General features: G+C 42.3%; 1 protein-coding gene across 4 annotated transcripts; it reads right to left on the bottom strand.

Moving 5' to 3' along the window:
- Positions 1–1,618: 1,618 nt before the first annotated feature.
- On the bottom strand, positions 1,619–11,843 carry LOC106572953 (uncharacterized). 4 transcript variants are annotated; one of them, XM_045696541.2, is made up of 6 exons: positions 11,721–11,843; positions 11,529–11,545; positions 7,733–7,962; positions 6,247–6,390; positions 5,453–5,719; positions 1,619–4,024 (listed from the first exon to the last, which is right to left on the bottom strand). In XM_045696541.2, the coding sequence occupies exons 3-6, from the start codon at positions 7,917–7,919 to the stop codon at positions 3,768–3,770; spliced, it is 855 nt and encodes a 284-aa protein (XP_045552497.2). In that variant the 5' UTR covers positions 7,920–7,962; positions 11,529–11,545; positions 11,721–11,843; the 3' UTR covers positions 1,619–3,767. The 4 variants fall into 4 exon arrangements, with proteins under 4 accessions (XP_045552497.2, XP_014003020.2, XP_014003021.2 ...); XM_014147545.3 differs by having other exon boundaries at positions 6,247–6,387; positions 11,529–11,843; XM_014147546.3 differs by having other exon boundaries at positions 5,453–5,716; positions 11,529–11,843.
- Positions 11,844–12,502: the final 659 nt, after the last annotated feature.

Consider the following 12,502-nt stretch of genomic DNA (forward strand, 5'->3'; position numbering starts at 1 on the left):
AGCTGCCTTGAGATCCTTGACAAAATCCTCCTGTGTAGTTCTGGTCTGATTCCTCACCATTCTCATGATCATTGCAACTCCACGAGGTGAGATCTTGCATGGAGCCGCAGGCCGAGGGAGATTGACAGTTCTTTTGTTGTTTCTTCCATATGCGAATAATCGCACCAACTGTTGTCACCTTCTCACCAAGCTGCTTGGCGATGGTCTTGTAGCCCATTCCAGCCTTGTGTAGGTCTACAATCTTGTCCCTGACATCCTTGGAGAGCTCTTTGGTCTTGGCCATGGTGGAGAGTTTGGAATCTGATTGATTGATTGCTTCTGTGGACAGGTGTCTTTTTTACAGGTAACAAGCTGTGGTTAGGAGCACTCCCTTTAAGAGTGTGCTCCTAATCTCAGCTCGTTACCTGTATAAAAGACACCTGGGAGCCAGAAATCTTTCTGATTGAGAGGGGGTCAAATACTTATTCCCCTCATTAAAATGCAAATCAATTTATAACATTTTTTACATGCGTTTTTCTGGATATTTTTGTTGTTATTCTGTCTCTCACTGTTCAAATAAACCTACCATTAAAATTATAGACTGATCATTTATTTGTCAGTGGGCAAATGCACAAAATCAGCAGAGGATCAAATTATTTTTTCCCTCACTGTACTGTATACTTAACATCCAGACTAGATATTGTATACTTAATATCCACACTAGATACTGTATACTTAACATCCAGACTAGATACTGTATACGTAACATCCACTCTAGATACTGTACTCTTAAACCAGACTAGATATTGTATACTTAATATCCAGACTAGATATTGTGTACTTAACATCCAGACTAGATATTGTATACTTAACATCCACACTAGATACTGTACTCTTAAACCAGACTAGATACTGTATACTTAACATTCACACTAGATACTGTACTCTTAAACCAGACTAGATATTGTGTACTTAACATCCACACTAGATACTGTACTCTTAAACCAGACTAGATACTGTATACTTAACATCCACACTAGATACTGTACTCTTAAACCAGACTAGATATTGTGTACTTAGCATCCAGACTAGATATTGTATACTTAACATCCAGACTAGATATTGTATACTTAACATCCAGACTAGATATTGTATACTTAACATCCAGACTAGATATTGTATACTTAACATCCAGACTAGATATTGTATACTTAACATCCAGACTAGATATTGTATACTTAAAAACCTCATAAGGATCCGACTCTTTTTTTCAATTTTCTCCTAAAATGACATACCCAAATCTAACTGCCTGTAGCTCAGGACCTGAAGCAAGGACATGCATATTCTTGATAACATTTGAAAACAAAACACTTTGAAGTTTGTGGACATGTGAAATTAATGTATGATAATATAACACATTAGATCTGGTAAAAGATAATACAAAGAAAAAAGCATGAGTTTTTTTGTTTGTTTGCACCATTATCTTTGAAATGCAAGAGAAAGGCCATAATGTATTATTCCAGCCCAGGAGCAATTTAGATGTTGGCCACTAGATGGCAGCAGTGTATGGGCAACGTTTTAGACTGATCCAAAGAACCATTGCATATCTGTTCAAAATGTTGTATCAAGACTGCCCAAATGTGCCTAATTGTTTTATTAATACATTTTCAAGTTCATAATTGTGCACTCTCCTCAAACAATAGCATGGTATTATTTCACTGTAATAGCTACTGTAAATCAGACAGTGCAGTTAGATTCACAATAATTTAAGCTTTCTGCCCATATCAGATATGTCTATGTCCTGGGAAATGTTGTTGTTAAATACAACCTCATGCTAATCACATTAGCCTACGTTAGCTCAACCATCCCGCGGGGGAGGGGGACACACCATCCTGTAGAGGTTTTTAACATCCAGACTAGATACTGTATACTTAACATCGAGACTAGACACTGTACTCTTAAACCAGACTAAATACTGTATACTTAACATCGAGACTAGACACTGTACTCTTAAACCAGACTAAATACTGTATACTTAACATCCAGACTAGATACTGTACTCTTAAACCATGCTAGATACTGTATACTTAACATCCAGATTAGATACTGTATACTTAACATCCAGATTAGATACTGTATACTTAACATCCAGACTAGAAACAGATTTCCTGCCACTTAAAGAGAAAGCAAAACAGTGATATTTCAGAAGAAGACTGTTTTAGGAAAAGGAGAGGAGAAGGTTTAGTAGTAGAGGTTTAAACTCATGTTTCATCTACTTTTCCTAATCGTCTTGTCTTACAACATGTTGTCTATGTAGATATGTTTTCAGAATGCATATTGATTGTTGAAAGATCTCATCAATAAAAAAATGAAACTGCAAGAGGTTAATTTTCACATAGATGACGTATAGTGTGTACTAGTCCAGACAGAGGCAAGTGGCGCAAGATGCTTATAAACCAATGTTAAATCTCATATTGTAAAAACATATCTTATAAACCAATGTTAAATCTCATATTGTAAAAACATATCTTATAAACCAATGTTAAATCTCATATTGTAAAAACATATCTTATAAACCAATGTTAAATCTCATATTGTAAAAAAACAAAAAAATACAGATGCTGTATTTGAGATTTTTTAAAAAAAGCTTCTAAAGATTGTAATTTCCACTATGAAATTACAGACTTGATTTTCCCTTACGAATACTGTATCAACCCCTACAACAACAAAAAACGTCCATTAATTATAATCCAGATAATAATTCCCATTTCCTGTTGCTGCAGGATTCATTTCCTGCTGTAGCAAACTGGCTCAAATGAAGATCCTCCATCTGTATCGCTGTACGGTTAACTGTCGTGATCTACAGCCATCCCATTACTTCCTCAACATTGACTTGTCATTCCTTCTTCAGCTTTCATAGGATTTATCCTTTAGTTCTAGCTTGCTAAAAACCTTCCATTTTTGAGAATTAATACAATTTTACGACTGGTCAGACTGCTCAGTACAACATCTCATCCTGATTGGTCAGACTGCTCAGTACAACATCTCATCCTGATTGGTCAGACTGCTCAGTACAACATCTCATCCTGATTGGTCAGACTGCTCAGTACAACATCTCATCCTCATCCTGATTGGTCAGACTGCTCAGTACAACATCTCATCCTGATTGGTCAGACTGCTCAGTACAACATCTCATCCTCATCCTGATTGGTCAGACTGCTCAGTACAACATCTCATCCTGATTGGTCAGACTGCTCAGTACAACATCTCATCCTGATTGGTCAGACTGCTCAGTACAACATCTCATCCTGATTGGTCAGACTGCTCAGTACAACATCTCATCCTGATTGGTCAGACTGCTCAGTACAACATCTCATCCTGATTGGTCAGACTGCTCAGTACAACATCTCATCCTGATTGGTCAGACTGCTCAGTACAACATCTCATCCTCATCCTGATTGGTCAGACTGCTCAGTACAACATCTCATCCTGATTGGTCAGACTGCTCCGTACAACATCTCATCCTCAAACTAATGCTGTGGCCTAATGGCTTTGCAAAATAAACACTGATATTAAATAAACCCAAAACCCAAACTTTAATCGATGTTAGTGTAGAGCAAAGACGTCCGACGAGGGTAATAAAGAGAGTTCAACATGGTGGTTGTGATCATTTGTTCCTGTCTATTAAGGTTCAGTCCGTTTAGGAGGCCTTAACACAGAGCCACTCCACCTGTCTTTCCTGTCAAATATTCCAATCTTCTTCTTCCTCTTCCTCCATTCTTCTTCTTCTACACAGGGAAGCAGATAGAACAACACTCCAGACAGATCTCCAGACAGTCTGAAGACTCGCAGCAGTCCTCTAGTATCCCACAGTCCAACAGGGCAGAGCAGGCATCCTCCCCACAGGCTAACCCACCGGCAGCCCCCTCCCCACAGCAACACAGCACCTCACAGCCTTCTCCACACGCCAGACACTGGGCCACCACCGAGCACAGGGAGAGCACCTCACAGAAGAGACAGGCCAGGACACAGTGTACACAGCAGTCTAGGAGGGGGGGGGGGGGGGAATAACATATAGTGAATTATAATATAGAGAACATATTGTGTTCTTGTGTTTTGTGTACATGCTAACTACTTCCTGCTGACCTCTTGACAGGTCCCCATCCTAAAAGAGGGTTCTAACCTCAATGGTCTTTTCCTGGTTAAATACAAGAAAAGACCACAGAGGCCAGGACACAGGGAAAACACCTAATAATATTATATGTTAAATACAGTATATTTAAGGCCAGGAGGGGTGAGGAGTGAAAGTAGATGAACATTTAGCCGTACATACAACTCATTAGTGGCATATCAATCAATTACATTTCATGTATTTAGCCAGTTTAATAAAAACAAAGCGTAATTTTATATCATTGAATAACAAAAAAAACTGAGTGTCAAAATACAGTTTAAAAAACGTATTGTTTTCTTTTTAGCCGTTTTGGTGACTTGTGCAACGTCACAACAACAACAGAAAAAAACCCGGTCATCGTACCCCAACTGTTAATCAGTGACTGCCTGATGGTGAGGGGCCATACAGCAGAACAGGACTGATAAAGCTGTCAGAGGGGGAAACTTGGCTTCAAGGTGGATTTAAGATAAAGACTAGATCGTAGTGACGGGAGGGAGGGACATGCCTCAACGTGTGTGCTCTGGTGATCTGTTCACACTGCCCCAGACAGAAACCTATTTTATTGGTTCAAATCAATGATTCTACCAGCTAAGACCAATGAAGTGGCTTCTTTTCTGGTATAGTTATTGTTACCCGAGCAGTGTAGAAGGGAAACCTAAAACACCTGAAAAAAATATTCTTAGAACTCAAGTCAACAATATTTCAAGACCTTATTCCACTCTTCAATTTTTTTACACAGTCCTACCCATCTTTTGTCACGTTCTGACCAGTACAAGGGGTTATTTGTAATTGTAGTTTGGTCAGGACGTGGCAGGGGGTGTTTGTTTTATGTGTTTCGGGTTTTTTTTTTGGTTAATGTTCTATGTTAGTATATTTCTATGTTCGTTCTAGTTTTTCTATTTCTACGTTTAGTTTATTGTTTTTGACCTCTTCAATTGGAGGCAGCTGTTCCTCGTTGCCTCTAATTGAAGGTCCTATTTAGTAGGGGTGTTTTTCCATGGGTTTTGTGGGTAGTTGTTCCGTGTGTAGCTGTGTGTAGCCTTACAGGACTGTTTTTTGTCGTCGTTGTTTTGATTAAGTGTTTTGTTTTGGTTTTAAGTTTTCTTCGTAAGAAAGAAGATGAGTATTCACATTCCCGCTGCGTTTTGGTCCCATCCTTACGACGAATATGACATCTTTTCTGTCCACTTCTGTATAATCATACATGTAACGAAGCTTCTACAGATATATATATATATATATATATATATATATATATATTGACTGTCTATGAAACATAGAATAATTGTTTTTTATTCTCACCATCTCCAGCTATTTCCTTTATCTGGGTGGCGTCAGCTTTCAATGAGTTCTGGCTCCTTGTGGTGGATGTCAGGTGTTGTTTTTTAATAGGGTGTCCATGGTGTCTGTCACAGGCTGGGGACTCAGGGGACTGAGGAGGGATCCATCCTCTCTGGTTAAGAGAGGCAGATGGAGGGGTACAGACAGGGGAGGGGGAATCTCCATTGATCAGGGTCTTGGGGGAAGTTTTCGGACTGGACGACACAGGGACCCCACTGGGAAGATCTACTGTGTGAGTGAGCAGTCAGTCAATCAATCAATCAATCAATCAATCAATCAATCAATCAATCAATCAACCAGCCAATCAATCAATCAACCACCCAATCAATCAATCAACCACCCAATCAATCAACCAATCCATCAATCAATCAATCAATCAATCAACCAGCCAATCAATCAATCAACCACCCAATCAGTCAATCAATCACCCAATCAATCAATCAACCACCCAATCAATCAACCACCCAATCAATCAACCAATCAATCAATCAATCACTCAACCACCCAATCAATCAATCAATCAATCAATCAATCAATCAATCAATCAACCACCCAATCAATCAATCAATCAATCAACCACCCAATCAATCAATCAATCAACCACCCAATCAATCAATCAATCAACCACCCAATCAATCAATCAATGTTTACTTTATACAGCGCTGAACATTTATAATCAAGTTAATAAAAGGAGAAGCTGTTGAACTAATGTTTTGAAGTGTTAAATGAGATTCCATCATTATCAGTAGCATTACCTCTCTGTAGTTGGTATGGGTTTGATGGTAAACTGTTTGGTAGGAGATGTGACGCGTCATCAGTTGTGTTGAGATCCGTCATAGAGTCATCGCTATCTTCACCATCAGCTCTGGTAGACCTTACAGAGGGTCCAGGGAGCTCTGCTGAACCATGATCGACACATTAACACTTACAGAGGGCCCTGGGAGCTCTGCTGAACCATGATCGACACATTAACACTTACAGAGGGCCCTGGGAGCTCTGCTGAACCATGATCGACACATTAACACTTACAGAGGGCCCTGGGAGCTCTGCTGAACCATGATCGACACATTAACACTTACAGAGGGCCCTGGGAGCTCTGCTGAACCATGATCAACACATTAACACTCACAGAGGACCCTGGGAGCTCTGCTGAACCATGATCGACACATTAACCCTTACAGAGGGCCCTGGGAGCTCTGCTGAACCATGATCGACACATTAACCCTTACAGAGGACCCTGGGAGCTCTGCTGAACCATGATCGACACATTAACACTTACAGAGGGCCCTGGGAGCTCTGCTGAACCATGATCAACACATTAACACTTACAGAGGACCCTGGGAGCTCTGCTGAACCATGATCAACACATTAACACTTACAGAGGACCCTGGGAGCTCTGCTGAACCATGATCAACACATTAACACTTACAGAGGACCCTGGGAGCTCTGCTGAACCATGATCAACACATTAACACTTACAGAGGACCCTGGGAGCTCTGCTGAACCATGATCAACACATTAACACTTACAGAGGGCCCTGGGAGCTCTGCTGAACCATGATCAACACATTAACACTTACAGAGGACCCTGGGAGCTCTGCTGAACCAGTACAGGATACACATGGTATACATCTTTGTCCACTATAACCCCACCTGTATACCATATAACCTCACCTGTAACCAGTATAGCCACACCTTTGTCCACTGTAAACCTCACCTGTATCCACTATAACCCCACCTGTATCCACTATAACCCCACCTGTATCCACTATAACCCCACCTGTATCCACTATAACCCCAACTGTATCCACTATAACCCCAACTGTATCCACTATAACCCCACCTATATCCACTATAACCCCACCTGTATCCACTGTAACCTCACCTGAATCCACTATAACCTCACCTGTATGCACTATAACCCCACCTGTATCCACTGTAACCCCACCTGTATCCACTATGACCCTACCTGTATCCACTATAACCTCACCTGTATCCACTATAACCCCACCTGTATCCACAATAACCCCACCTGTATCCACTATAACCCCACCTGTATCCACTATAACCCCACCTGTATCCACTATAACCCCACCTGTATCCACTATAACCTCACCTGTATCCACTATAACCTCACCTGTATCCACTATAACCCTACCTGTATCCACGATAACCCCACCTGTATCCACTATAACCCCACCTGTATCCACCATAACCCCACCTGTATCCACTGTAACCTCACCTGTGTGTTCCCCGGCTTTCCCATTAGACAGTGGCTGTTGGGTAAAAACATTGGGTAGTGGCTGTGGCTGTGGCTGTGTGGTCTGGAACTCTGGGAGGTTCACGGGGCACTTGGTCACTTCCTGTCCCTTGACCCTGTCCTGACTGATGACTGTCTCTCCTGTCCTCTCCTGCTGTAGCAGCTCCATGTTGTCCAGACAGCCAGTCCTCTCCAGACACCTGTTACCAACCCTGAATATAACACAGGGGGTTAAGGCTGGGATTCAATCCCATCAGTGGTAGATCCGAGTTATACACTGCTCAAAAAAAAATAAAGGGAACACTTAAACAACACAATGTAACTCCAAGTCAATCACACTTCTGTGAAATCAAACTGTCCACTTAGGAAGCAACACTGATTGACAATAAATTTCACATGCTGTTGTGCAAATGGAATAGACAACAGGTGGAAATTATAGACAATTAGCAAGACACCCCCAATAAAGGAGTGGTTCTGCAGGTGGTGACCACAGACCACTTCTCAGTTCCTATGCTTCCTGGCTGATGTTTTGGTCACTTTTGAATGCTGGCGGTGCTTTCACTCTAGTGGTAGCATGAGACGGAGTCTACAACCCACACACGTGGCTCAGGTAGTGCAGCTCATCCAGGATGGCACATCAATGCGAGCTGTGGCAAGGTTTTCTGTGTCTGTCAGCGTAGTGTCCAGAGCATGGAGGCGCTACCAGGAGACAGGCCAATACATCAGGAGACGTGGAGGAGGCCGTAGGAGGGCAACAACCCAGCAGCAGGACCGCTACCTCCGCCTTTGTGCAAGGAGGAGCAGGAGGAGCACTGCCAGAGCCCTGCAAAATGACCTCCAGCAGGCCACAAATGTGCATGTGTCTGCTCAAACGGTCAGAAACAGACTCCATGAGGGTGGTAGGGCCCGACGTCCACAGATGGGGGTTGTGTTTACAGCCCAACACCGTGCAGGACGTTTGGCATTTGCCAGAGAACACCAAGATTGGCAAATTCGCCACTGGCGCCCTGTGCTCTTCACAGACGAAAGCAGGTTCACACTGAGCACATGTGACAGACGTGACAGAGTCTGGAGACGCTGTGGAGAACGTTCTGCTGCCTGCAACATCCTCCAGCATGACCGGTTTGGCGGTGGGTCAGTCATGGTGTGGGGTGGCATTTCTTTGGGGGGCCTCCATGTGCTCGCCAGAGGTAGCCTGACTGCCATTAGGTACCGAGATGAGATCCTCAGACCCCTTGTGAGACCATATGCTGGTGCGGTTGGCCCTGGGTTCCTCCTAATGCAAGACAATGCTAGACCTCATGTGGCTGGAGTGTGTCAGCAGTTCCTGCAAGAGGAAGGCATTGATGCTATGGACTGGCCTGCCCGTTCCCCAGACCTGAATCCAATTGAGCACATCTGGGACATCATATCTCACCACCTCAAGCTGAACCTTGGCAAGACGGAGCTGCTCTTCCTCCCGGGGAAGGACTGCCCGTTCCATGATCTCGCCATCACGGTTGACAACTCCCTTGTGTCCTCCTCCCAGAGTGCTAAGAACCTTGGCATGATCCTGGACAACACCCTGTCGTTCTCCACTAACATCAAGGCGGTGACCCGATCCTGTAGGTTCATGCTCTACAACATTCGCAGAGTACGACCCTGCCTCACACAGGAAGCGGCGCAGGTCCTAATCCAGGCACTTGTCATCTCCCGTCTGGATTACTGCAACTCGCTGTTGGCTGGGCTCCCTGCCTGTGCCATTAAACCCCTACAACTCATCCAGAATGCCGCAGCCCGTCTGGTGTTCAACCTTCCCAAGTTCTCTCACGTCACCCCGCTCCTCCGCTCTCTCCACTGGCTTCCAGTTGAAGCTCGCATCCGCTACAAGACCATGGTAATTGCCTACGGAGCTGTGAAGGGAACGGCACCTCCATACCTTCAGGCTCTGATCAGGCCCTACACCCAAACAAGGGCACTGCGTTCATCCACCTCTGGCCTGCTGGCCCCCCTACCTCTGAGGAAGCACAGTTCCCGCTCAGCCCAGTCAAAACTGTTCGCTGCTCTGGCACCCCAATGGTGGAACAAGCTCCCTCACGACGTCAGGACAGCGGAGTCAATCACCACCTTCCGGAGACACCTGAAACCCCACCTCTTTAAGGAATACCTGGGATAGGATAAAGTAATCCTTCTAACCCCCCCCCCCCTTAAAAGATTTAGATGCACTATTGTAAAGTGGTTGTTCCACTGGATATCATAAGGTGAATGCACCAATTTGTAAGTCGCTCTGGATAAGAGCGTCTGCTAAATGACTTAAATGTAAATGTAATGTCTCGCTCCATCCACCAACGCTACGTTGCACCACAGACTGTCCAGGAGTTGGCGGATGCTTTAGTCCAGGTCTGGGAGGAGATCCCTCAGGAGACCATCCGCCACCTCATCAGGAGCATGCCCAGGCGTTGTAGGGAGGTCATACAGGCACGTAGAGGCCACACACACTATTGAGCCTCATTTTGACTTGTTTTAAGGACATTACATCAAAGTTGGATCAGCCTGTAGTGTGGTTTTCCACTTTAATTTTGAGTGTGACTCCAAATCCAGACCTCCATGGGTTGATAAATTGGATTTCCATTGATTATTTTTGTGTGATTTTTGTTGTCAGCACATTCAACTATGTAAAGAAAAAAGTATTTAATAAGATGATTTCATTCATTCAGATCTAGGATGTGCTATTTTAGTGTTCCCTTTATTTTTTTGAGCAGTGTATATAAACTATATATACACTATACATACACTATAAATATAAAAAATTTTGAGCAGTATATATTGCTCTTGACATTTGAAGGTAATTTTCGATTGACCTGAACTATGCAACGTTTAACGTAAAAGCGGTCTCTGCGAATGCAAAAACATTGCTTTTGAAAGGTGCATAGCCGACAAAACGCGATCGGCCTAAACGAAATACTATGAAATGAATTAAAACACATAGAGAAACAATTTCAGATGTGAAATTGATCTCAGAGATGTACTACACAGAAGTTTAAAGTACTTGTTCCATGAAAAAAACACAAAAAAACATGGATGGTTAACTGAGGGGACTCAGAGTACAGTAGGGAGCATATAAAACTAGGTCAATGGACGTATTTTGGGTACAAGGCAAATTTAGGGTACAAGGCACCTTTAGGGTACAAGGCACCTTTAGGGTACATATCCGAAAGACAGTAAATGTTCTAAATATATTTTATATGAGGACCTGGTATGTCTGTATGTGTGTGCGGTGTGTGTGTCTGTAAAAAAAAAAAAGTGAATTCTGAGTTCACATTTTCAATTTTTCATATGCAATGTCTTCCCTATTTTTTGAATATTCACTAAGCCTATTTTTGACATGTGTTGTCTTCTCCACTTCTTGACGTTTCATGCTTAATCTTTATGATTACCGACAACATTGGTTCGTTGACACCAAATCAACATTCAGACTAGCTTTAGTTTATTAGTCATATTATTCATTGCCTACAAGTCTTTCTTGAATTGGCTACTAAAATGTAAATTTACTGATGTTAAACTGAACTTTTCACTAACCAGTTATTAACAGATGTCATAGTTCACGGAAATGCACAAATTAAGTATTCTAGGGCCATAATTTCTTTACATCATTATAGTCTAGTCTTTATGAATTAAAGCCAATTGGTAAACTGCTATGAAAAACAAATTAATCTTCAAAATAAATCAACGCCCACACAGTAAGAAACTATCCCAAACCAAAAAAAAAACGTTCATTTTAACCTATTAGTACGCTTACCTGAACTTGATGCCAGTCTTAGACCAAGGGGTGAAACAATGCACAAAACATTAGTTTGTAAACTATCGCAAAAAGTTGACATTCCGCGACATTCTGTCGGTAATAGACTAGTCTCATATGTGTGTTGGTCTTAAAAGCGAGCAGTGACTGCGCTGACAGAATGCGCGTTTAGCGGATGAACAGTTTGAGTACCAGGGTTCGAGCGTCATCCAGATAGACCACCTCCGCTTCCTTTCCCACAGCAACAAACTCGGCTTACTTCAATAACCAGTCATTAGAGTTAACTAGGGATGTGTCTATCTAGTCAGCTGTTGAACATTTGTGACACACTTGACATTTGATTAAGCCTAACCTATATTTCCCCGCCCCCCCCCCCCCAAAATTTTTTTTTTTTTATATAAAATATTCTTCTTCTTATCATGATTACATATATATCTGTGTGTCACAGTGCGTGTTATGTGGACAGTTTTGACTGCTTTTAGCCCTTTTCTAGTTTAGATAGGCTACTGAATATCTCATTAAATAAGACAGATCTCATTCAGCTACATGTGTCTGTTTTATACCCGTTTTTTTTTTTTTAACACGTTGCCTTTTCGCCTAAAAGCGTCAGTGCTGCTCAGGTGTTCAGTTTTTTTTTTTTTAATGCAATGACTGCCAGCTAGTGGAGACTATCTGTCATTACAGGCTACTGCCACCAGTATCAGCTGTTCCGTTTTTAGAAGAAATATAAGTGGTGATTGTAGAGACATGTCATTCACTCCAGACAGAGCGCAAGGTGCAGGAGACTGACTGATCAGCCTTAGTCAAACAGGCAGGCAGACATTTTAAATGTTATATGTTTTAACCCTTAAACACCTAAAAGTCGAAGCCATGGAGGGGATTGTTTGAAGTGTTTTAAGATGGCCACATCATGGTTATTTAGCTATTTGATTTGGGCTTGATGGGGTAGTACCGGTGGTTCATTACCAACGTCC

This window comes from Salmo salar, chromosome 15, assembly GCF_965601325.2.
Source record: "Salmo salar chromosome 15, fSalSal1, whole genome shotgun sequence".
NCBI classification, from domain to species: domain Eukaryota; kingdom Metazoa; phylum Chordata; class Actinopteri; order Salmoniformes; family Salmonidae; genus Salmo; species Salmo salar.

Bases quoted from the DNA above. Each gene is read 5' to 3' on its own strand.
- LOC106572953 (XM_045696541.2), bottom strand. From the start codon at position 7,919: ATGGAGCTGCTACAGCAGGAGAGGACAGGAGAGACAGTCATCAGTCAG. The intron at 6,391-7,732 runs GTGAGGTTACAG...ATCATGGTTCAG, and splicing joins GAAAGCCGGGGAACACACAG to CAGAGCTCCCTGGACCCTCT. The intron at 4,025-5,452 runs GTGAGAATAAAA...CCCCCCTCCTAG, and splicing joins AAAGGAAATAGCTGGAGATG to ACTGCTGTGTACACTGTGTC.